Source organism: Mustela putorius, unplaced genomic scaffold (genome assembly GCF_011764305.1).
Source record: "Mustela putorius furo isolate JIRA1106 unplaced genomic scaffold, ASM1176430v1.1 tig00000854_pilon_pilon_pilon, whole genome shotgun sequence".
NCBI lineage: Eukaryota > Metazoa > Chordata > Mammalia > Carnivora > Mustelidae > Mustela > Mustela putorius.
In genome coordinates, this window is record NW_025421496.1 from 4,913,661 (window position 1) to 4,939,334 (window position 25,674).

Consider the following 25,674-nt stretch of genomic DNA (forward strand, 5'->3'; position numbering starts at 1 on the left):
CCAAGAAAGCGTCTGCCTCCCTCCCTATGTAAGGCTCTATACCAGCGGTTCCCCCAAATCTCTGTCATGAGGTCCTTTGAATGGTGTGTATCAGGGAGCAAGTTTGACAACAGATCACAGGAAACCTAACGAAACCGCGATTTAAACCAGAGGCTTGGTCTGACCTGCATCAAAGAGGTGTGGAGGCAGCAGTTCAGAGCGAGCTCTGTGGGCTCTTCCCAGGCAGCTGCCCTCCGCATGTGGTTTGACCCCTCGCTGTCACAAACAGCATCTCCACCACCACCTTCATGTTCACATATCGGGAAGGAAAAGGGAAAAGGGAAAATGTGTGTGCTGGGTGAAGCCGTGCCCTTTTCTGAAATCTCTGTCCACCCCACCTTGGCCAGAGCTGTGTCATATAGCAGCTCCTAACTTCAAGAGAGATAGACAATGCAGTTCTTAGCCAGGTAAAAAAATGTTCTGTTGGTCACAAAAAAGAGGACATCGATACTCTGTCCTAAGGGCATCATCCACAAATAGCTCTTTGATTTGGAAAGACCAGTGTGACAGAAGCCTGTCCTCTAGTCAGTGTCTCTAATATGTACTTCCCAAAACTTAAGGTGCATATGAATCACCTTGGGGTATTGTTAAACTACAGATTGTAATTCAACAAATCTGCAGAGGGGTCTGGGATTCTGAATTTTTTAGAAGGTCTGCTGAGCATACTTTGAATAGTAAGGTCTCCAATCTGCAGATCTTCCCGTCGATTTAGAAATCAACTCATTTCACTGGTTCAGGGGGTAGAACATGTGACCCTTGATCTCTGGGCTGTGAGTTTGAGCCCCACGTTGAGTGTAGAGATTACTTATAAATAAAATCTTGACAAAAAATCAACTATTTTCTGGTTTTGGATTTGTTTTAATGTATGAGTTTAAAATTTTAATCATATTTTCACTACATGCCTACTAAGATGATGAAGTAAGAACTACACAAATGAGTGGCGCCAGGGTGGCACAAGTTGGTTGGGTGAGCAACTCTTGGTTTTGGCTCAGGTTGCCATCTCAGGATCCTGAGATCATTCCCTGCGATGGGCTCTGTGAGGTTCTGCACTCAGTGCAGAGAGAGTGTCTGCTTGAGACACTCTCTCTCTCTCCCTCTGCCCCCTCACCTGCTCTTTGTCTCTCTCTCTCTCTCAAATAAATAAATCTTTAAAAAAAATTTTTTTCAAATGACCCAAGTTCTTTTGCCAATATTTTTATTTAATCTTTACACCCAACGTGGGGCTTGAACTCAAGACCTCAAGATCAAGAGCCACATGGTCTACCAATTAAGTCAGTCAGGGGCCCCCTCTTGCCAATATTTTTAAACTGGAAATGAATAATGAAGAACCCATCAAATAAACTGAATCTTTGGGATATTCTACAAGTGGACTGCACCTGTCCAACACACAATAACATGAAAAACAGCAAAAGGTGAGGACTATTCCAGATTAGAGACTAAGAAGATAAAAACCTCAATTATATACTGGATTTTTAAAAAATGAACAGCTATAAAAGATATTTTTGAGACAACTGGGTAGATCTGAATGTGGATTGTACATTATGTTACGGAATTGTTAAATTTCTTAGATGTGATTATCATATTGGGTTGTTATAAGAGGATGTCCTTATTCTTAGGCAAATATTTTTGAATTTTTTTATGACAGAAGTACTCTGATATCTGCAGCTTTCAAATAGTTCAGCAAACTACGGACAGACTAAGAGAGAAGGTAAAACAAATATGGGGGAAATGGTAACAGAGAATCCAGGTAAAGAGTTACTAGACTTTCATTATATTGTTCTTCTGAATTTTCTGGACATTTGAAAAATTTCCAAATTAAAAGTAAGGAAACTGGTAGTTGCACTATAGTTATTCAGCACATAGAGCTAGGAACTGATATTTTCTTTTATTTAGAAGCATTTTGAGAAAGGACCATTTCCAAGGGAGGGAATTGCACACTAGCATACTCATCAAGAAAATATACGTAAGAGAGAAAATATCTATCTCAAAGAACTCCCTTCCTCCATGATCTCAGAGCCCATAGTACACTTTCAGGGGACGTTATAAATGCACTGATACCCCTGTCTTCCTGAAAGGACCAGAAACTCCATCAAGAAAGAAACAGAGACTTACTCATTTCTAGAACCCCAGGCATAGACCCCAATAAACATTTGTGAAAGAAGGAAAGAGAACATAAATTGACTGATAGTCTTGGCTAGGGGAGTTTGGAAAAGAGCCTGGAAGCAAAATTCAGGACGAAATAACCAGAAATAACCCTGGGCTTGGTTGTATACCAAGGAAGAGCCCGGGCTTGGCCTTGGCCGGTTCAGCTACTGATATGCACAGCAGGGTCACTAAACCTGTCGGACGTGTTTGCACTGGCAAGTGGGTCCTTTGGAGCTGGTTCCTTGTAAGACATTCAACAACTTCAGGGTCCTAGGCAGTACATGGCATACACAATAAATAAAGATCCAAAGAAAATAAAGACAGTGGCCAGAGGGAAACCATGTCACTCTTAAATAAGCATCCAAACAGAAATAAACACACTCAGATTGAAGAGAAGTCTTTTAGTTTGATTATATAATCATTTACCAGATTCTTTTACTCTCTGAATTCGACTGTGCCAGTGCTGGAATGACCGGCCTTATGAGCAATACCCTGATTTCTTTTATTTCTTCAGATTCAACTCTGTGGTCCTGATACATGTACTGTGCTGAGAAGATGGCTTTTAAAAATCAACTGACAACATATGAGAGAAAGTTTGTTCTAAGAACTGATTCAGAGAAAGTTTAACAGATAAATATGCTTCTACGTATTCAGAAAATTTTATAAATTCACAGCCTGTAAAAAGTTAACTAAAGAATGCATTTTTTAAAAACCTATCTGACCACAGATCCTTAATTAGTAACTAAAGACACAATCAGAAAAGAAAGTTAGGCAAATAGTCAAACCAAATCACCTCCCCAGGCCAAATCTAAAAAGACCAATTTGCTCATTTATATCGATTACTCTCTGGTCTATGTTCAGCTTCTTCTTATAAGGTAGGAAGTCTGATGGCCATTTATCATTAATCTTTTATACAGAAGGTAACAAGGTAGGTAGGTATTAAAATATTAGGGCATTGTAAAATAATCATTATTGGAAACCAAGGTATTTGGTTTTTCCCACCCACTAAGACCTGTCTGTTCATTTCTCACGGGTCAGGTTTATTAGCCATGATTCTTTTGGTTGCAAGTGATGGAAACCCAATGTACACTACCTTAAACAAACAAGGAAATTTACTGGCTCAAGTAGCTGGGAAACTGGATTGAGGGTTCTAATCATGAGGGAACTCTCTTTTTCTTCATCTCATGGCTCATTTTCTATCTATAGTGGTGCTATACCCATATAAAGAGGTTCCATGTCTTTCCAAAGATGGTTACCAGAAGCCCCAAGGTTATTTCACATTTTCCAACTTGTTATCTCAGAGGAAGGGGAACACAGACTTTCAGATGGCTTAGAGAAGTTTCAGGAATGGTTTGGTTTAGCATCCCAGGAACCAGTCTCTATAGTCAAAAGGATGGAGTGTTCTCAGTGTCCAGGCTTGGCTCCTGTGCCCACCTCTCCCCTAGTTCCCGTGGGTAAGGAGATGGAGTGTTCAGATGCACCAGTCCTGGGTCCTGTGCACATCCATGGATCCAGAGCATAATTAGTCCCTCGTAATCCACACGGATGGCCCTGGATTTTCACAGAATGGTGGATGAGTGCTGAGCAAACATGTCTTTCACTCAGAATATCTCCCATTCTTTCTTGGACTGAAAAATCACCGCAAATGGTGAATCTGTGTTCAGTGCAGATTCAAAGTTAAAAATTAAACAGCCCTGCATTATTCCCAGAAAGACGATGTGAATCTATGTCGGACACACAAACAGCTCAGGCACGTGGACTCCCATGAAAAACTGAAAAATATTCTAAGTAAATACTCAATATCACTACACCTGATTATACAAAGACATATGTATTTATTGGTTCACTGTAGGTAGCAGAGCATAATGAAAAAGAGGACAGGCTCTGATTATCACAGAGGAGTTAGAATCCCAGCTCTATGGCTTTCTGGTTCTGTGAACATGTCCTATCAACTTTCCGAGCCTTTCTTTCCTTAACTGTAAAATGGGGGCGGTAGTAGCTGTGCACTGAATGACATGAGTTAAACCCTATAAAATGGTTAGCACTGTCCTTGGCGCCTGGTAAACACTCAATAAATGTTTAGCTTTTTCTGCTCAACAAATTGATTTATTATCTTCCATATGTGTGCTATCCCCCTGGATTTATTCCCAAGGGAGGCTGCAACACTATGATTCCTTCCCTGTGGGAAATGCGAAGTATGTCAGAGGAAAAAATCCCCCAGGTACATCCAGTCACCTTACAACAGCAAGTGTGACCATGATTGCCTCAGGGTCGGGGGGTCTGGTATGGGGAGAGAGCAGGCACTATAGCCAACCCTTGCCAAAGCTGGTTTCATTTGCTCTAGGCCTGGGAGTACACACAAGAGTCACGGGCCTGGTGCACTGGACCCACTATGGCAGCCCAGAGTGGGGTCCCCTGAGGGCGGCATTGGCATCCCTTGGGAGACGGGTAGAAAGGCAAAATCTTGGGGCCCATCCCTATAGGGGTGGCCAGCCATCCGGGTTTGCCAGGGAGGCAGGGCTTCCAGTGCTAACGTGGAAAATCCCAGACACACTGGGACATGTTGGACACCTCGGCCCTGCTGATTCCGACCCTGGCAGCTAGCCCAGGAGTCTGGGCTTGAACCGGCTCTCCAGGTGATTCTTCAACCCTGGAGAGGCTCTGTTCCAGAGGAGAGTCAAGTGTGAGCAAAGGCGCAGCGTGAGAAAACTGTCCCGCCTGGCTCATTCCCCACAGCCACCTCCGGGGCACCCGCTGCTGCGTGGAAATGAGACCAGACAGCTGGGGCCCCGGAGAGCAGGCCTCTGCCTCCACCTGCGCCGGGAGGACACACAGATGACAGGGTTCTGCTGCTTCACTTCATCCTGCCTCAGCCGCACCTCTGTCAGGGGGAACTTTCCTCTGAGGGGTCTGCTGAGGGAGAGAAGAGGGAGGAGGGGGAGGGGAGAAGAAAAATGGAAGACATTTTGGGGCCTCAGCCTCTGGGCCTGACTCACCCTGTGGCTCGTCCTCAGACTCGCTACCCTGACAGAAGATTCCATTTCCTCCGTGTTACAGAAACTCCATTATGCGCAGCCCCAGGACTGCCTTCTCTTTTATGATGGGGTCACCCCAACACAGAAGAAAAGAACTTCCTTTTCCTCTCTTGTTGTGCTTCTTAAGTATCTCAAACTGGCTGAATCCAGGGCTCCTCAGCCTTGGCACTACTGGCATTTTGTTACTATTAATATAGCTATTATTATGGAGGTATCGTTGACATACAATATTGTATTAGTTTCAGGGGTACAACATATCGATTTGATAATTTATTATGTTACTCAATGCTCACCATGGGTGTAAACACTACTGGCAGTCGGGACTGGATGAACCTTTATTGTGGGGGCTGACCTGGCCATTATAGGATGTTTAGTGGCATTCCTGGCCTCCGCCCACAATAGCTGTCTCTTCCCTGGTTGCGGCACCCAACACTGTCTTCCCATATGGCCAAATATCCCCTTGGGGTGTGTGAAGGTAAAATCCACTATCGAGTAAAGAATGGTCACCAAAGTCCCCTGCTTGAAGGGACAAAGGGCTGTGGCTCTACTGCCAGGCACACAGGGTTTCGGAGACTGCTTCAGGAATGATATTTCCAGGCCAATATTCTCAGATATGCAAGGTATATAACTTTTGTATTTTAGATCTAAGCTTCATTTCTTTCTTGAAACTCCCTCCACAAACCAGTCAGTACAGAGGAAGCTCAATCAAATCAGATCTTTCTCCGTCAATTCCTGACCAGCTGTCCTTCATTTCCCCTAACTGCCAACTGTGGTGGTCACAGTGTGGTCTGGCCTGAGCTTGTCATTTGTCCAAGTCCACTTCTGTCCTGGTGTCTTCCTCTCAACCAGTCCCGGGACAAGGTGTCTCGCCTCAGCATTCACTGAGATGCCCAGATTCCTTTCTCTGATTGGAAGTCCTGTGTTTCATGCTGGTGTCCCCCTGCTAGGTCCCCTCAGCCCTGCCTCAAGGCCACTCCTGCTCCATTGGCTCATGCTGTACCTCTCCTAAGAAGACACACCAACTTCCAGATATTTTTCCACTGGGCTCCAGAACCACAGGAAGACAGATTTTTCTTCCCTTACTTGTTCCAAGTTGCCTTTCCCCCTACCCTTCTTTTCTGCTCCACTGCCTTCCATCCTATTCCATTCCATTCCTCTTACACCACAATAAATCCTTAGAACTGGGGCGCCTGGGTGGCTCAATTGGTTAAGCATCTATCCGCCTTCAGCTCAGGTCATGATCCCAGGGTCCTGTGTTGGGTTCCTGCTCGGGGGGTGGGGGGTGGGGGGTGGGGGTGGGGGTGGGGGGGGCGCTCTGCTTCTCACTCTCCTCGCCCCTCCCCCCTGCTCCTGCTCTCAATTTCTCTCACAATAAATAAATAAAATTTTTAAAAAATAAAAAATAAGTCTTTAGTATTGCCCAGCCCAATACTTGAGGAATCCTTGAAATGAGGCTGATCCAAATGGAGATAGTTGCAATCTCCAATGGAGATACATTCTGCAAACTCCAGTTTAATATGAATAGAAAATTCATTAGTAATTTTAATATTGAACAAATGATAATATTTTTAAATATACTGGGCTAAATAAAATGTGTGACTAACTTTACCCTTGAAAGGTTGGATACACGATCTTGAACTGGTCAGAGAAAGTGTTTTTTTCCCGGAGACATACTGAATCAGTTCAGGGAGGAGTAATGGATTCAAGCTCAGTTATTCACACTCAACCTTGGAATTTTTGCTGGAATATCAGGAAGGGGGAGTTTTCTTTCTACTGGGGTTGCCAGGAAATATGGGTAAGCATGGAGTTTCTAGCCACCATGCTAGGAGTAGAATGTAGAAGAAAATCTAGCCAAAAACATGGAAGGAGACAGCTTTCTTGGCACACTTGAGCATCTGGATTGAGCAAAGGCTAAAATCAAGATGATCCCTGAACTTCTGAGTCTTTAGTGCGGGTCAGTTCCATGTTTACCTTGTCAGCTCATACCAGCCCTCTGCTGCTTGCAATCACCATGTCCTGGCAGACTCAGGCGGGTCCGATCTCCACAAATCAAAGGTCCTCAGGGGCATGTTGTTTTCCTTGGTATTCTATAATGTAGTATGGACAAACAAATACCAAGTCACAAACCTTATATATCTCTATCTATATTTACATACCAGGCACTCCAATGTGCTCATTTTTCGGAGACTTCACTTGATCATGGGAGTGGGATTGGACAGAGTTCAGGAGCACAATTTTAGGATGAGGTAGGCTTTCCTTCCCACTGCAGCTCTGCCCTCCTATATCATTAGCAAATAATTCTGAATATTTTCCCGGTAGATGATGAGCTCCATGAGGGTAAGTCTTGCTTCTCCCAGTTATCATTATCCCAGGGCTTCATACACAGCAGAGGCTCAGAAGGCCAGTGTAGGAGTCTGAGCATCAAATGTCTTTGGATTGCTTGTGCGTGCCGGGTCCCCCACACCCTGGCTAACACAGTAGCTCCTGTATATGCTATCTACTCAGAAGAAAGAGACAAACTCTCCCCAAAGTGGAAACTGTTGTCATTCAGCTTTTCCTGGCCACCAAACCACTCTTTCTGTGATGTCCAACCTGCTTCAAGGAGCTTCCTATGGCTAGTTGGGTGAAGCTCTCTTGGACATGTATCAGCTCGGATTTATCAGGTTACTAACTGTTGCTTTCTATACAAATATTGCTAGAAGGTTCAGGTTACCTATGCTGCTGAGTAAACTACCTCAAAACTTAACCACTTGAAACAACCACCTTTTTACTTTTTATCAGGCTCTGTGGGCCAGCAGTTAGGGTGGGCTTGGCTATTGGCTCTTCTGCTCTACGTGGTACGGACAGGGGTCAAGTAGGGGTATCCAGCTGGGCTGGGCAGGAGAGCCTCAGGGAGGAACTCAGTAGTCTCAGGGTCTCTCCAGATGATCTATCCAGATGTTTATGAAGCAGCTTAGGGAATGTGATTCAAGATGGGAAATGGAATTTGCTAGTCTCTTAGTGGCCGGGGCTTGCAAAATGATACAGTGTCATTTCTACAACAATGCACCAGTCCAAACAGCCACATACATAGCTTGTCTGGCTTTAAGAGGAGGGAATTAATGTCTCACTTCTTGAAGGAAGGTGCTTCCCCAAATTCCTGGCCATGTTTAACCCACCACAGTGACATTAAAAAGGGAGTGGATGGACTTCCATTTATTTTCCATTTATCAAGGAGTGACTCAGATACCTAAGAAGAGAGAAAGCAACTATATATTTCTTTTCTGCGAGTCTATATTTCTAACTAATTTGGCCAAGTTTATAGAGTTTAAAATCAAGAAGAAAAATACTACATGCATACAACATTTAGGAGATAAGAACTTGGAGCCCCTTCTGATGTTTGTTGCATACATGATGGCCTTTAAAAAACTGCATATTTGATTCAGATATTTAAAATCAACGCCTGGGTGGCTCGGTGGGTTAAAACCTCTGCCTTCAGCTCAGGTCATGATCCTGGGATCGATGGTCCTGGGATCGAGCCCCATATTGGGCTCTCTGCTCAGCAGGGAGACTGCTTCCTCCTCTCTCTCTCTGCCTACCTCTCTGCCTACTTGTGATCTGCCTGTCAAACAAATACATTTAAAAAAATAAAAAAATAAAAAATAAAATCAACACGTATTTTCAAGAGCATTCAGCGCCGAATTCCCATCTGGACCAGAGAAGCCCTGCAGGGTTAATCTACTTCTCTGCCTCTTCTGGGAAGCCTTGTAACCTGATTCCCGTCTGCTGGTACTCCTAGACAGTCCGAGTCATTCCCAATGACTATGCAAAGTGCAAAGTCTTCCTTTTCCCCATAGTACAAAAGTAATCATGAATGCATCTATTGTCTTGAAAACAAAGTCTTTGATGATGATGATATTTTAAAAAAAAATTTACTACATACTCCTGATGAGTTCTTACTAGTTTCAGGCAAGGAGTCAAAGGCTTTGTATGTATTATCTCTTCTAATCTTCACAACAATCCAGTGAGGTAGGTGTCATTAATTCATTCATTCAACAAATACTTATGAAGCACTACATGGCTTCCATAGGACTTCACTTCAGCCCTGGGATTTCGCAGAGCTTAAAATCAAGATCATCCCTGAACTTCTCAACCCCAAAAGCCAATAAATTCTGTTTTATCCACTTACATTGGGTCTCTGTGACTTGCAATTAACCTTGAAAACACAAGCAGAATCCTACGTCCACCAATTAAGCATCCTCGGGGGTATTTTGTTTGACTTGCTATTAGGTAATGTGGTATAAAACAGGCAAATCAAAAATCCCAAATCCCAGGGTGCCTGGGTGGTTCAGTTGGTTAAACATCTGACTCTTGATTTTGGCTTAAGTCATGATCGCAGGGTTGTGAGATCCAGCCTGTGTCAGGCTCTGCATTGGGTATGGAGCCTGCTTAAGATTCTCTCCTCTCCCTCTGCCCCTCCCCACCTCCCTCTCTATTAAAAAACAAAAGAAATCTCAAGTCCCATATTGCTGACTTCCTCCTTCAGAATGGGATCTGAATGGAGTTCAGCGGTACAAATTTTGGGGGGTATAATTTTATGATTATAAATCTTCCCCTAATCTAGACCCTGGGATGCAGTGATGGAGAACACAATCACTATCCCTCTTCTCGGGGAGCTTACTTTCATTTTTCTGGGAGAAGATGATAAACAAAGAAGGAAGGAAACAGGAAAAATCAGGTAGTAACAAATGCCACTACCATGGAAGAGTACAAGAGTATGACGATATCAAGTGAATGATCCGGCAAAGAGCAGATAGTGCAAAGGCCCTGAGGTACAGGTATGACTGGAGTATATTTGAAAAGAGGGAGAATATTAGGATATAAAGTTAGAGAGGTCGGCAGTGACCCTACTGTGTAGGTCCTCATGGTCTAGAACAAGATTTTAGTTTAAACTCTGGTGAGAATCTATTGGAGGATTTTAATCTAGGGAATAAAGGGATATGTTCGGGGATTCTAAAAACTCATCCTGGCTGTCTTATCCTTTGGTAAGTGGATCTCAGAGAGTCAAGAATGGAAGTAAGAAGACCAATGGCAGAGCTCTTGTTTTAGCTCATGAGAGGTCCTGTTGTTGGCTTGGACAGAAGAGGTAGCAGCAAAAATAGAAATGAACATACCCGGGGGCGCCTGGGTGGCTCAGTGGGTTAAAGCCTCTGCCTTCGGCTCGGGTAATGGTCTCAGGGTTCTGGGATCGAGCCCCGCATGGGGCTCTCTGCTCAGCGGGGAGCCTGCTTCCCCCTCTCTCTCTGACTGCCTCTCTGCCTACCTGTGATCTCTGTCTGTCAAATAAATAAATAAAAATCTTTAAAAAAAAAAAAAAAAAGAAATGAACATACCCGGAGGGCCACATGTGACATAACAGGGAGCCTCATTCACCAAGATTTAGTGTGTGACATCCCAGGAGCTGCTCAGTGTGAAAGCTGGTGGTTGCATACAACAGTTCCAAAATAAATTCGAATGTGGTTTAAAGGAGGAGTCTATACTGGCTAAGATGAAGGTGTGGGAGGTGGGGCAAAGAGGCAGTCAGCTGGATATTTGGTAGTGCTGAGATAGCAAGGAGGTAAGTTTTGGAAAACAAATTTAGGATTTAGTTTTGGACTTATTATTTTGAGATGTCTATTAGATAGCCACGCCAATGCATCGGGAAGGCAGAGGAAGGTTAAGGTTAAGCTAGGAAGTTCAGGGGAGAAGCCAGTGGCAAATGATATTAAACTTCTTTTTTTTTTTTTTAAAGATTTTATTTATTTATTTGCAGACAGAGATCACAAGTAGGCAGAGAGGCAGGCAGAGAGAGAGGAGAAAGCAGGCTCCCTGTGGAGCAGAGAGCCCGACGCGGGGCTCGATCCCAGGACTCTGGGATCATGACTTGAGCCAAAGGCAGAGGCTTTAACCCACTGAGCCACCCAGGCACCCCTGATATTAAACTTCTTACAGAAAAACAAATGTTTGATTACAACTCAGAGGAGTTTGATAATGCTGGGGTGTTATGTCCTATCAGATACCAAGATACTCCTCAGAGCACCTATAATCATATCAAGATGGCCTCAGTATAGGAATAAATAGTTTACTGGAGGAGTAGAGACTCAGAGAAATGAATTTCAGTCACTATGAGACTGTCATACAAAGACTGAAGTTCAGTTAATTGGGAAAAGGATGAAATGTCCAGTAAATGACGTTCGTACAACTGGCTATCCATTTGAAAGAAAATAGAATTAGTCTCCTATCTTACACATTTTATAAAAATTAACACCAGATGGATTAAATATTTAAGTGTTAAAAATAAAAAAAATGAAAAGTACTTTTAAAAAATTCTAAGATAGTGCATGTACATTCTAGAAATAGGGAGGGGCACCTGGAAGGCTCAGTCTATTAAGCAACTGCCTTCTACTCAGGTCATGATCTGGGGGTCCCCAGACCGAGCCCCCTGTCAGGCTTCCTGCTCAGCAGGGAGTCTGCTTCTCCCTATGTCTCTCCCCTCCCTGCATAAATTTTTAAAAATCGAATAAATTTTTAAATATCTTTAAAAATTTTTTTTAAAAGAAACGAGGAGAACTTTTTACGAAGACTGGAATTCCAGAAGCTATGCAAGAGAAGAAATATTTGGATATGTAAAAATAAAATCTTTTCTATGGCAAAAGATTCCATTTAAAATGATAAAGGGCAAATAATACATTTGAAAATTTGTAATTCAGATGACAAAAAGTCGATAGGCAATATTGAAGATATATCATCTTCCAGATTGTCAAGGAAAAGACAAATGACCCAATTTAAAAAAATGAGCAAAAGACATAAACAGAAAACTCACGGGGTACCAAATACAAATGGTAACAGACTATGAAGAAATGTACAGATTTATGAGTAGCCAGGGAAACACAAAGAAAGCAACACTTCATTATTATTTGAATCCCTTCAAGCTGCCAAAAATTAGTGAGTGATGATATTTACTGCTGGTAGAGACACGGATATTCTTATTTTTGGTGGACATGTGAATTGTTTTAGTCTTTCTGGAAAGGAATCTGGCTACATCTATTAAAAATAAAAAAATGCATGTACCCTTCAATTCGGCAGTCTTTTCCTTGGGAATCTATCCCAGGGAAATAAAAGTCCCGGTGCACGAGGATTTATATACAAAGATGCTATGACAGCATTCTTTTTTGGTAGCCAAAGATCAGACATAAAAACCAGTGCCCTTCAGAGGGGAAAAGCTGAATAAAATACAGTCCTTTCACACAATGGAATACAATATATGAAGGTATGAATGACAGAGTCAGGGGGAAGCAGTTTACTCAGATTCCCAACAAGGTACTGATGGATGAGAAAAGCAAAATATAGAGTCCATAGCCTCATATGTAAACTAATGATGCCAAATTCCTGTGAAAGTTTATATATGTTTATGAGTGTGTTTATCCTTATCTAAGAGTACAAGAGTATAAAAAAATGGAGAAGAAAGCCTACTAGGTTGTTAACATGGGTTCATGCAGGAGGAGAGTGATATAAGGGGAGAGAGACATTTATGCAAAGAGGAAAACAAGCAAAATATAAATCTCTGAACTTCTCATTTTAAAGGGTTTTTTTTTACTCCTTAAATTTTTGAGATACCTTACTGCCATGCCAAAAGTCATGTTCAAAAGCAAACAGTAGCGATTGCTGCCTACTCTCTGTGTTTGAAGGCACGTTTCCTTGTTACTGATTCTAGCCTTTCCATAGAAGTTATATAATAAACGGGGCACTTGAGTGACTCAGATATTTAAGCATCTGCCTTTGGCTCAGGTCATGATCCCAGGGTCCTGAGCTCTAGCCCCATGTTGGGCTCCCTGCTTAGTGGGGAGTCTGCTTCTCTCTCTGCCCCTCCCCCAGGTCATGCTCACTTTCTCTAATGAATAAATTAAAATCTTAAAAAAAAGAAGTCATATAATAAACAGTCTCTGGTTCTCAGGCAGGGAATATTTTGGAGTAACGCGTGGACACGTTGGCTGCCTTAGAAACATAGATATTGAATACACCCATCCACCCACTATAATTATCACCCATTCATCCAAAAAATCATCATGACTCCATTGACTCTTACCTATCACACCCATCTGAAAGAAGAGGTGGTTTGGTCGGGGGTAGGGGAAAAGTATAGGGTGGAGAGAAAGACTTAAAACATTAGAGAGAACACAATGGGCTCAGAAAATTGAATGAAAAATTAGAAACTTTGAAAAAATGAGTCATAAAATTGAGAATCATTTAGACCACCCTTCTTGGTTATAGACAAACCCCACTGATAACTGGTCTGCTTAAGAGTTAATACTCATGTAGGGGCACCTGGGTAACACAGTTGGTTAAGCCATCTGGCTCAGGTCATGATCTCAGGGTCTTGAGACTGAGCCCCACGTTGGGCTTTGCACTCAGTGTGGAATCTTCTTGAGATTCTGTCCCCCTCTCTCTCCTTTCGTCCCTCCTCTCTCTCATAAATAAATAAATAAATAAATAAAATCTTTTTAAAAAGTTAATACTCATGTATACAACTGAAACAAAAATTTCATGCAATAACACACAGCAACATATTTTGATATATTCTATTTCTATTGTATTTTCTTTAAAAAAAAAAAAATGTGGGTTATAAACCAGGGATGAGTCACAACTGAAGTTTGAAAAACACTGCCAAAGAGTAGTAAGCGGCATATGTCCATTAGAATTAGTGCTATTTTAGCTTTGTGAACTTCCAGGTCATATTTTTACTCTAGATTACTTGTTAAAATTCTAAGCTGCTACATTTGTCAAAGAGAACGGCTCCTTTCCAGCCTTCTATTAGCACAGTTCCTTGAAGTTCTGAATTAGATACCAGGCAGTCATTTCCTCTAAGCACGCAAGCTGGTGTCACTTTACTAATACACAAGTGTTTCCTAAATGTTACATGGATTCTTATGGACTTACTGATTGGTTTTTCACTCTCTTTGACTACAAGAGCCTCCTTTTCTCTCTTCTAGTTTCTTTTTCTTATATCAGGCAAATTCGTTTTGATTTCAACTTTATTCAATTGACTCATCTTATTCATTTAGAAATAAGAGGATGAACAAGAAAACCTCTCTACCTACAGAGTAACTCATTGGGAGAAAAATCGAACAAGTGTAATAGAGGGAGAAGTTGGGACATAGAAGGTTTCTCCAGCAGGAGAGAAAGAAGGGTCCACCTGACAAGGGGCGGAGATGGGTTCTCCAAGGCGATGTGTTTAGGAGAGAAAGTCCCAAACTTTTCCTGGAAAGAGAGCTGGCCTTCCCGGAAGAGGAAACTGCAGACGTCAGGGCATGGAGGTGGAAGAACGCGTAGTTACATTTGTCTGGAGTTCAAGGAGAGTGACAGGAGGTGAATGAGGCTTAGCTGAAGTGGGAGATTAGCTGAGGAGCCCACTCTGCACATCTGAGGGCCGCAGACAGGCACCCCAGTGACCCCATGCTTTCACTGTCCACTCTCTGGGAGGGAGCAAGGAGGCATGGGTTCAGATTTCAGGGGCTCGGTCTTAACTCCCTTCTACTAGACTTAGAGCCTAACTGAAGTCTGGAATTGTACCTGAAATGGCCCAGGTCCGGGGTCTGGCGTGGAATCAGCGGACATTCAGAGGACTCCCAGACACATAGTTCATCTATGTACCCAGCACTTGCCAGATAGCTGAAACTCATGTCCACGCTGTGCTCTCATCTGCAACGGGGATGGAATGGAATTGTAGTACCTTGGGAATAAAGCAGGCAAACAAATATCCTCTTTTACTAAGGCCTCTTTCCCAAATCACCTCTTCCTGGAAAGATGTCATGAATGATTCAGTAACTTATTCTCATCCGGCTCCCAGATCCTAAAGATCAAGAAAATAGAGACATTAATAAAAATAGACATAAAAACAACTGTCTTGTGATATTCTCATTTTGTAGTTCTTGCTAGTTACTATTGCTCAATAACAAATTTCAGTTTATTATTATTTTTCATACTATCTTCTAAGTGTGAAAATCACCGAAGAAATAATTGAATGTCAGAGTTGGGAGATCCCTTTGAGCTTATTCTGGTACATCCCTCTAATTTTGCAGTTGAAGAAAGAGGGGGCTTGATAACTTTATATGAGCTACCCCCTAACAATTTTACACCAGAGAATCATTAATCAACCAAAAAGCCATGACTTGGAGTGACTTACCTTGCTTGTAGATGCTGCTTTGGTCTCTTAAAAGTGTGTATGCCTATTTCCATAACAAATTTGTTACATAATCAAATTTGTATCATACTGTTTATATTTTTGTATCTCGACTTTGTCACTCAATATATTATGAGGTTTCCCTCCAAATCTTTACTTGGTATTCATATGTTACATTTTCAAATAATATCTCATTGTATGTATGTACCATCTCTTATGTATGTATATATCATGCCCTGTTGTTGGGCATTCAGGTTGTTTTGGGTTATTGTTATTGGAAGCACACTTTTGTATGTAAATTATGACTTCCCTCTGATTATTTCTCAAGGAAAGAATTACTAACTGGTCAAAGCAGGTGGACACATTTAAGACTTCTGACGCATACTGCCAAGCTGACCAGCTCAGGGACGTTTTTCAGATTTGCTAGAAGCAACAGGTCTCGTATCTTTTTGGAATTTAGCAACATTGGGTCCAACAGGTCAGTCGTTCCAGCTAACCTGGACTTCAAATTAGCCCTTTTATATCACTTAAATCACGTCACCATTTTAATCATTTAAAACACATATGATTGTAATCATTTAAAAGTAACAATAATGGTGCGGCACCTGGGTGGCTCAGTGGGTTAAAGCCTCTGCTTTCAGCTCAGGTCATGATCCCAGGGTCCTAGGATGGAGCCCCACATCGGGCTCTCTGCTCAGCGGGGAGCCTGCTTCCTCCTCTCTCTGCCTGCTTCTCTGCCTACTTGTGATCTCTTTCTGTCCAATGAATAAATAAAATATTTTTAAAAAAGTAACAATAATGGTGATGCTCTTGGCTTAAGAGGTCTTAAGTTGTAAATTTATCTATAAGAGCTAAGGGAGACGAGTGTGATTAATTGGGCAAGGATCCGATGAGACATGTCCAGGTTTCCTGCAGGGGTCACTGTTAGTGTCAGTTTATGCCTGCAGGGGAGAAGAGCGCGCTGAAGAATGGGAGCACATTCATTTTCAATGCCCGATTCATTCCCATTCTTGAAACCATAAAATAAATCATAAAAGCTTGAAGCTAGATAGCATCACAATGCCAAGTTTCTTATATAATGACAAATACCACCCTTTCCACTCAATACGCTCCTCAGTTTGAACGGATGGAGGATAGGTCACTCCTATGAAATGCACTTAACGCCTTCTCTTAACAGAGGAGGCATTAGCTAATTGCCTAACGCCATCAAGTGTTTACGGGCATCCAGTAACTCGAGACGGAGAAGGAAAAAACATTCATTGCTGTGGACGACGGGATCCCTCCCTCCACTTTCCTCGTTCTGCGTTTCCCGTCGACCTCTCCGTGCTCTGATTCAAAACCTATTTCCACGAGAGACAAAAGTCACAAGTTGTCATATGCCTTCTATTGTAGCATTTGAATACGAAGAGTTGCTTAAGTTTTAAGGTCTTTTTTAAAAAAGATTTTATTTATTTATTTGACAGAGAGACAGATTACAAGTATGCAGAGAGGCAGGCAGAGAGAGAGAGAGAGAGAGAGGAGGAAGCAGGCTCCCCGCCGAGCAGAGAGCAGGACGCGGGGCTCGATTCCATGACTCTGGGATCATGATCTGAGCCGAAGGCAGAGGCTTTAAACCAGTGAGCCACCCAGGTGCCCCAAGTTTTAAGTTTTTAGGACGAGGCTCGAACAGGCTCCCGACGTTCCAGGAGGCGAGGGGGCGGGGGTCAACGTGGAGGTGCGGGCGCACCTTTGCTAGGGCGGCGACGGTCAGGGCTGGGCCACAGCGTGTCAGCCCTCTCTACGGAGCTGGAGTCTTTCCCCTCATAAAATGCAAAGTAGCCAGCCATTTTCCATTTTCCCCAAGCCCAGCCCTCCTCACCAGGTGCCCGAGGAAGGGGCCGGGAGGGTATTTACTCTCCGCTCTGGCGTTCTCCTATTTAATTGAACCCCGTGGCAGCTGCCTGCAGGGTCAAGTTCAGGCGCACCTTACAGGCAGGCTGCCCAGCGGCCCAAGGGCTCAGGCCGAACCGGGGCTGGGCTGGGCCGCAGCGGCCGGGAAGCGGAAGGAGCCCGTCTAGGAAACCAGGGGTGTGTGGTCCTGTCGCCGGTGTGCAAGCCTCCACTTCGGCGGGGGTGGAGAGGTCCACCTCGCCCCTGGTGCGACGCGGGGCTCTGTCCCACTCTCCTCGCAGCTGGGAGGAGTTGAGGCTGAAGTTGGCAAATCTCGCTCACCTGTCAGAATCCGTATCTGGGCAGGAAGCGGGGCCCCCGGGCCAGAGCGCGCCACCTCGGCACTCAGCCCTCGGGCTGCAAGGACTGCGCGGCCAGGGTGGCACGTGGGGGGGGGGGCTGCCCCCAGGGTCTCCGCGCCCCAGCTCCTGGCTGGTCCCTTTGGCACCCAGGCACCCTCAGGCTGCCGCGCCCCGAAGGCCAACCCGGGCAGACGCCAGGGCTGCAGGTCTGAGACGCTCCGCCTCCTTCTGCCACTTAAAGCCACTAGCGCCGGCTGGAACCCTTACGCTCAGTCTTAATCCGCGGTCACTTTCGGAACTTTCCAGGCAAGGACTAGCTAGGCCCTCTGCCTCCAACCCACGCCGAGCCCGTCGCCCGCCCGGGACACCTCCAGGACCGGGAGATCCCGCTCTCCACGCCACCACCTCCCGCCCCCGGCACCGACACCCCAACTTTTTACACGTGGTCTGCGCCCCGCGACTGGGTGTCCGGCTCCCGTGCTAAGGGGCGTGTGCATCTTCCGGGCGCCGGCAGCGCTCCCATCCTCTCGGCTGGCCCTCCTCCTCCCCAGGACCGGCTGTGGGGCTGGTGAGCCCGGATCTGCGGGGCGCGCGGCTGTGCTAGCGCGCCGAATTCGCCCCCGCCTCCGACTCCATCCTCGAGGACGGGACTGAGCCTCTGGAGGCCAGGCTTCTTACTCTAAAAGTCAAGGCGGCCTTGTCTGCTTTTTTCCCGAACGCGGGTGCCTGTCGCAGATCGGCCGGGCGAGCGGCCCGCGGAGAATCCGGGCGCCCCGGGACCGCGTCGCGCCGTCGGGTGCAGCGCGCACCATGGCCGGCTGCTGCTGCTTGTCGGCGGAGGAGAAGGAGTCGCAGCGCATCAGCGCGGAGATCGAGCGGCAGCTTCGCCGGGACAAGAAGGACGCGCGCCGCGAGTTCAAGCTGCTGCTGCTGGGTGAGTGACTGTGACGCCCCCGGACCCCGCTCGCCAGGCGTTTTCCGCGGTCCCCGGCCGCTTCCCTCGCTCAGATCCCTTCTAGGCCTAGAGCGCGTGGGCTGTAGCGCGGCTTCTTCCTTTCCCCGGGGTGGGGAGGGGGGTGGGCTGCGAGGCCGGCAACTTGGGGGCCTTACGCACGTGTCCTTTGCACCCTCCGTTGGTCGACTTTCGAAGGCACCCCTTCCCTACCCCAAACCAGGCTGAGACGTAGCATTTGATCAGTGTCTGCTCTGTTGGCTCCGCTCCCTAAAACCTTAACCCCATCCTTCTGTCTCCAGCTTCTGCGGAGCCCTGTCTTGGATGTTGGGGTAGGTGGCGGGGAGCTGCCTGATGAAAATCTTTGGGTGCAGCTCTAGCTCTGATCTTTGTGCTCTCAGTTTTTAAGAAGTGTGGTTGAGTGAGCGCTCACCAAGTGCGGACTGTGCTTAGTCGGGACAGCATCGCTGGGCTGTAACAAGCAAACCTTGAAACCTCTCCATTTTGGAGAATTGAAAATGGAGGTCTGGAAAATTGGTTAACTTGCTTTGGGAAGAAAACGAAACAGATACTAGGTCATTAGTGGGGCTGAGGTCCAAGCCCTAGCCGCTCACCCCACTGTGACCCCAACCGTCTCCCTTTGGTGACCCCCTTTGGCCAGCAGACCCAAACCTCCCCTCCTCACTCTGCTCACTCTGCTCCACTCCGCGTGTGCCTAGCCTTTGGACTTGGCTGCCCCTGCTGCCTTGACGACTTACTTATCTGGCTCTTAAGTTTCCAAAAGAGATAGAAAATGTTAAGGCTTCCCCAACTTATGGCCTAGGGCAAGGATCCCACCTTTTCTGACTTTCTGGAACCCTGTTGAATCCATTTGCTGTTTGAGAAATATTTGCCTTTTCGTTCACACCAGGATATTAGCTGTCAGATCTTTGCAGCTAGAAGTGTTCCAACTCTTTGATCGGTTCCAGACAGGAATCCTCTTACAACAGTTTATTAATGTTGAATATAAGGACTCACCCTTCCAGAATGCTTCCAGTTAAAAAAAGTTGATCTAGTTAGGATAAAATGGAGAAAGCTTTTAGTTCATATTGGCTTCAGGCCTGAGCCAAGGAACCCTTTTATTATTATTTTTTTAATCTCTCTCCCCACTCCCGACCTCTGGGGGTTTAGAAGGTGTATGTGAGGGTGTCTGGCCTTCACCTCCCCACTGGGACAGGTGTCTGCAGGTGGAGCGGGCTGCCCACCCAGAATACATGTTGCACCCCAGATTCCCATGGGGTTCCCTTCCCAAAGGCCCCAAGCCTGCTTCCATGGCTTCTTCCAGTGGGGAGGAGGCAGACCTCCTCCCTGAAGAATGGCCGAAGGGCAGCTGTGCTGGGGTGTTGGAAGAGCTTGGAAATAACAGGCTGAAGGTCTACAGGTGTGCCCCTGAGGCCTTCCTGGGGAGAGCTGGAGCCTGGGTGGGGGAGGGAAGAGACTGTGTCCATCTCGTAGGGATGTTGAAACAACCTGTGTCTGGCCCAGAACTCCCAGGGGCCTGCGAACTCTAAATTGTACCTGGCCTTCCAGGTGGATAGAAAGCCGAGTTTGTCAAGGGGAAGGATTCTGTGACAGTGGCTAGCTTGATGACCTTAAAGTGTTGGGCGCTTCATTTGTAGTCTTGCCCCAGGCCCCACCAAGGATAGGGGCAGGCCTGGCTTTGGAGGCGTAATTGTTCTTTTCAAGGGAAGCCTGTACCTTCTTTCATTGTGCAGCTGTTAATTTGTGCCAGTGTATGAAGTACGGAGTCAGGAACACCCCAGGAGCTTACAAACGCTGGCTGACACTGGGGAACTGGCCTGTTTTTTGGTGGGTGGGAAAATGGCGGGGGGGGGGGGTGGTGTTGTAAAATGCTTGCATTTACACTCTAAGTAGGGGAGAAATGTTTGCCCTGGAGGTCATGTTTATACTGGTGACTAGAATATCTTCTTGGCCTCCCCCAGGCCTTACCCCAACCCTCTTCCTGCACCCTCCAGGCACTGTCTTCTCTCCCAAGATCCCCATTTTCATTGAGTAGCATACTGACTCAGGGTTAGTTACTTAAAAACCAATAGAAACAGTTACCCAGTCATTTAGAGCTGTCAGGAACCCCAAAGAAGGACTTAAAAACTTGGGTTTCCTTCCCTCTTTTCAGGGAGCAGGGTACACTTCCATTTCTCCCCAAAATGAAGGAAGAGGCAGTGACTTCAAAGATAAAAAAGGATCAGGAGGATGTGGCGGATGCTGTTTTGTCCCCAGCGATGCCTTGTGAGTGCAGAATTCACCTGAGTCTATAATGGCAGAATTAGATAATCCACTGCTCAGATGCCTCCAGTGAAAATGGCACTCTGTGAATGGGAGTTGAGGGTCCTGTGTGGAAGGTGGAATGACCTGGAAAGCCACCAGCTCTTTCACAAGGAAGCATGCTTTTGCAACAAAATGATGTGAGTTTCCGAAGTGCATTCAGTAGAGCAGTATCCTGCTTACACTTAATAAAAGCATATGTCAGTGTCCGCAGGGAAAGATAAAAGCTGCTATCTGGTTTGGGCTAGCAATTGCAAGATGTCAACGTGATGCTTTCAGCTGGGGGTGGGGGTGAGATAAAGAAGATGATTGAATTTGGTAGAAAGAAATACCTTATCAGTTCCTCAGATAAGAGTTGGACAAGAGTAGTTCTGCAAAGAGCCCTGATGAGTACTCTTTAGTGCAGGAAGAAAGTGTCTGGATAAAAGCAATTAAACGGTGGTGGCAGCAGGGAGAAATGGAACCTTTTATTTTTAATATTAAATGAGGTTTAGTGAAGTGTTGTTAATAGAGTTGAGTGTTTCCAGAAACTGATGGCTTAATTTTGGATGCAGACTCTCATGTTGGAACTGTCTGGAAGGAGTGTATAATGGGGAATTGGTATTTAACTTTACACTGGCATAGGGGTTAAAAATGTAAGCTCTGAGGCTAGACTGGGTTCAAACCCTGAAACCCTAGCTGTACTTTTTTTTTTTTTTTTTTAACCACAGAGTAGTTTCTCTTGGGTTTGTCTGGTAGAGATAAGTGTCTGCTATCTTCACTCCATTTTTGAGCATTTTGAACCACCAATGAGGTGTTACTTTCTATTTTAGTTGATCAGTTATGGGTTGCATAGCAGTTTGTCTAAAATGTCCTGGTAATGCACCAACATTAATGTTTTGCGTTCAGTTTCCTATATTTTCTGAGCCATAAGCTGATTTCAGTCTCCCTATTTATACCAGAATAGGTGAAAATCTGAGTTCCTTAAAATATTATCGCATTGGTTGTAACAGAATCTCCCTTGGAAACTAATCATTATGCTCCTAGGCTGAATGTCAATTAGAGGAAATTGCATAGGGAGGGTGGTTTTCTCCATAGAAAGTGATGGAATTTTCTAGCTCTGTGAAGAGGAAAAGGAGTGAAATGGTTAAGTATGCCCATGTCCCTTTACTCTTCACTGGGTTCAAGCCAACATTTTCCCAAGTGCCAAGCACTGCTCTGTGCCTGGGAGCATTTATAAGTGAAGTACTAAATTGGAGGTGTGTGTTCACAAGGAACTGAGGGGGAGGATGGTCCTAAGTGCTTAATACGGAATAAAACTTCGTACAGGCAGTGCATGAAGGGGAGTCCTCTGGAGGAGGAACCGTTCGAGTAGACCCTTAAGAAATGGGGACGTTGGGGTGTTGATGGCTGTCCATATGTGGGCTCATGTAGGAGACACACCAGCTTCTCCCTATCTACCAAGAGAAGCTTTTGAGGACAGTAGGTGGTGTTCTGAGGCTCTGGGATGCTAGAAGGGGTATTTGGAGGCAAGATTTCTTTGAGTTTTCATGTTTTGTCTTAGCCCTTTATGTGAATATTGTGGTTACTACCAAATAGACGTTCATGGAAAAATGCTTCATTTTTTTTTTGTACCATAATGTGCTTCAGAATGGGGGAGTGTGTGAATTTTTTTTAAGTTTGTGGCTTATGTCTTTTCTGGCCTATTTATGATCAGTACATGTTAATGAATCCCTCATTGGTTTTTTTCTTTATCCCTGTACTTAATCACTGGGGCACTTGCATCGCACTCCGTTTGTGTAAGGAGATCCTCTTCAGGCTGTTGCTTGCATCTTAACAATGTGGCCCATCATTTCTTTGAACCCTTTCTTACTCTCTGGCATAAGGACGAGCCTCATGCTCCAGCGGACTGCCCTTCCCAGTTGGGGAATCAGCCATTTCTCTACAGGGCCTTGGTGACTTTCAGTGGCAAACAGCACTTTTTAAGATGTTTAGGACACTTGAAACAAAGAGAGCAGGTACCCAATTCAAATCCCTCACCAGTATCGATGTACCTAAAGGAGCCACATTCTTTAAGGCATGGCCTTTGAAGATCAACATCTTGAGGTTGTAACGCTGTGAGCAGATAAGGGGAAAATCAGACAGTAGAATTAGACAAAAACAATGGGGAAAACCCCTTAACCCTCAAAGGTTTTTGTTTGTTTTTCTCACCAAAGATGCCTTGTGGCTTATAAAACCCTTTTTCTTTTCCAGTGATACCTGAATTTAATATGTTTTTCTTGTGCGGTGCCCGGTGCCCGGATGGCTCAGTCGTTAAGTGTCTTTGTCTCAGGTCATGATCCCAGGATCCATGGATCTCTCAGTTCTGGCGCTGGGGGTATAAATCAAGACCTTCTCTGTCACCGGAGTACGATGGCCTGGGGTGGGGCTCCCTGGGAGGCAAGCAGCCCTTGCTGCAAACACCAAAATGTACCAACAGAAATGCAAGAGCTCTAAAGGTGGAGGGCATGGTGGGGGTCTTTGTGGGAGCCCTAATTTTGATTAGGATCCATCGGTTCTCTGCTACTGGGTAAATTAATGGGCTGTCCTGTCAGCCATGGTTCTCCGTTGCAAACCATGTAAGCAGAGGACTAGTTTATTGGAGGGGAAGCAGGAAGCTCACAGAACCGGTGGGAATTGAAGAGCAGTCTCAGCCAAAAGGTCATGATCCCACAGAGTTTTGACACAGGTATCCGTCTACACGGCCAAGCCTACAACCAGGGACTCCACCCCCACAGTACTTGAGGCTGTGCTGGACACTTAGGTCCACAGCAGTGCTGTAAGTCATCTGTGACCATCTCCTATATTATGTGTCACTTTGCAAAACCTCAGGCCATCTGTTTGTGCTCAGCTGCCGGGGAGCTGGGGGACAGGCAGCATGGCTTAATGGTAGGGACTTGTTCTCTGGGTTTAGAATCTAGGTGAGTAGGTCCCATTGGACAGCCAACACCCTGTGTGGTTTCAGGCCACTTGCTTACCATTTTGAGGTCACTGATAGACTAACATGTTCTTGGAAGGACACATGGGTAGGAGGGTCAACAGCATGAAGGCTCTGCTTGTGCCTCTTCGAGCAGGGTCCTGATATATGGCCATAACTTAAAACCATGAAATAAGCAGCCTGTTAAGACTTGAGACACCTGAGTTGCCTTTTTCTTTCTTTCTTTTTTTTTTTTTTTTTTTTTGAGAAAGCTCTGAGTATTAGATATATAACCATGAATAAGACATTCTTCTCTCAACCCTAGGTCCTCACTAGGACAATGAAAGGTTTATTTCAGGTGACCCCTGATAACTTTCTAATTCTGTCATTGAATATCTTCTACCAGTGGTTCTCAAAGTCTGTTCCCAGGAGCATCAGCACCTCCTGAAACCTTGTTAGAAATGCAAACTCTCAGTCTTGATCATGGCCCTTTGGATCAAGTTCAGGGGTGGGGCCAGCAATCTATTACTGAGCCCTCCAGATGGTCCTGATGGACGCTCAGGTGTGAGAACCTCTCTTCGAGCATTGGTCTGGCACCCAGGGCTGGCCAGCCTCTGATTGTCTATACCTCCAGGCTCTAAGGCAGATACTCTGATTTTTCAGCAAATATCCAGGAAGCCTCCGAGACTGACTGGCCTAGGGGATGATTGCTTTTCTGAAGTGGAATAAATGGCTTTCATCAACTTGATGAAGGGTGCGCAGAGTCTGATCTAGGTAATTTGTATGATTATTTAGCTTTTGTCCCCACCTGCCAGCACATATGTATGTTTATCTCAGGTAAGAGTCCTTCTGGGGGGGGGGCGCCTGGGTGGCTCAGTGTGTTAAAGCCTCTGCCTTTGGCTCAGGTTGTGATCCCAGAGTCCTGGGATCAAGCCCCGCATTGGGCTTTCTGCTTGGCAGGGAACCTGTTTCCTTCTCTCTCTCTGCCTCCCTCTCTGCCTACTTGCGATCTTTGTCTGTCAAATAAATAAATAAAATCTTTAAAAAAAAAAAAAGTCCTTCTAGGGCGCCTACTGGCTCACTTGGTTGGACTGCTGCCTTCAGCTCAGGTCATAGTCCCGGAGTCCTGGGATGGAGTCCCGCATTGGGCTTCCAGCTCCATGGGGGTGTCTGCTTCTCCCTCTGAGCTTCTTGCCCCTCATGCCCTCTCTCTTTCTCTCTCAAATAAATCTTTTTTTTTTTTTTTTTAAGCATCCTTTTAAAAACAAGAGTTCGCATTTGTTTGCACCCTTATACTTTGATGTACTACTCAAAAAGCCATGCTTCTATAAACCACAGTAGCCTTAGGGCCAAGAGCCATTAACTACTGACTTCCTATCATGGACTAAGTGGTGGAGAGGAAGTATGTTCTAGTAAGAGCTGCTGTGGCTCTGTCTTCTCTTTGAAAAATCACATGGAACATTGGCTTGTATTGCCAACCGTAAGGGTAATATTGTAGTTGCTTAAACACTTTTTTCAAAGTAACTGATGAACTTTCATGTTTTGTACTTTTCAAAAATGAATATTAGGGAAAGAGAACATGTATCTTTTATTATTTTGCCTGGAAGGTGTCTTCTGGATTGTTGGCCCATTTTCAGTGACCCACAGATGGATTCACCATGCTGCTGTTCTCTTGAATCTGCCACAAATGACAAACACCTTCATTGTGCAGGACTCCTTCCCTGAATTTTTGTTTGTAGTGCTCAGCGACTATGTAATTGGGAAATACAAGCTAATTGTATTACTAAGGAATATCAAATAAATGAAAGTGATCAGTC

The 25,674-nt window shown here is 45.1% G+C and overlaps 1 protein-coding gene across 1 annotated transcript in view; it reads left to right on the top strand.

The window, feature by feature from the left end:
• Positions 1–17,916: 17,916 nt before the first annotated feature.
• GNA14 (G protein subunit alpha 14) overlaps positions 17,917–25,674 on the top strand; it is a 194,064-nt gene continuing 186,306 nt past the window's right edge. Inside the window, exon 1 of the mRNA XM_004772134.3 lies at positions 17,917–18,582. Coding sequence (XP_004772191.1) covers positions 18,459–18,582 — 124 coding nt within the window. The 5' untranslated portion in view covers positions 17,917–18,458. The remainder of the gene's footprint in view (positions 18,583–25,674) is intronic.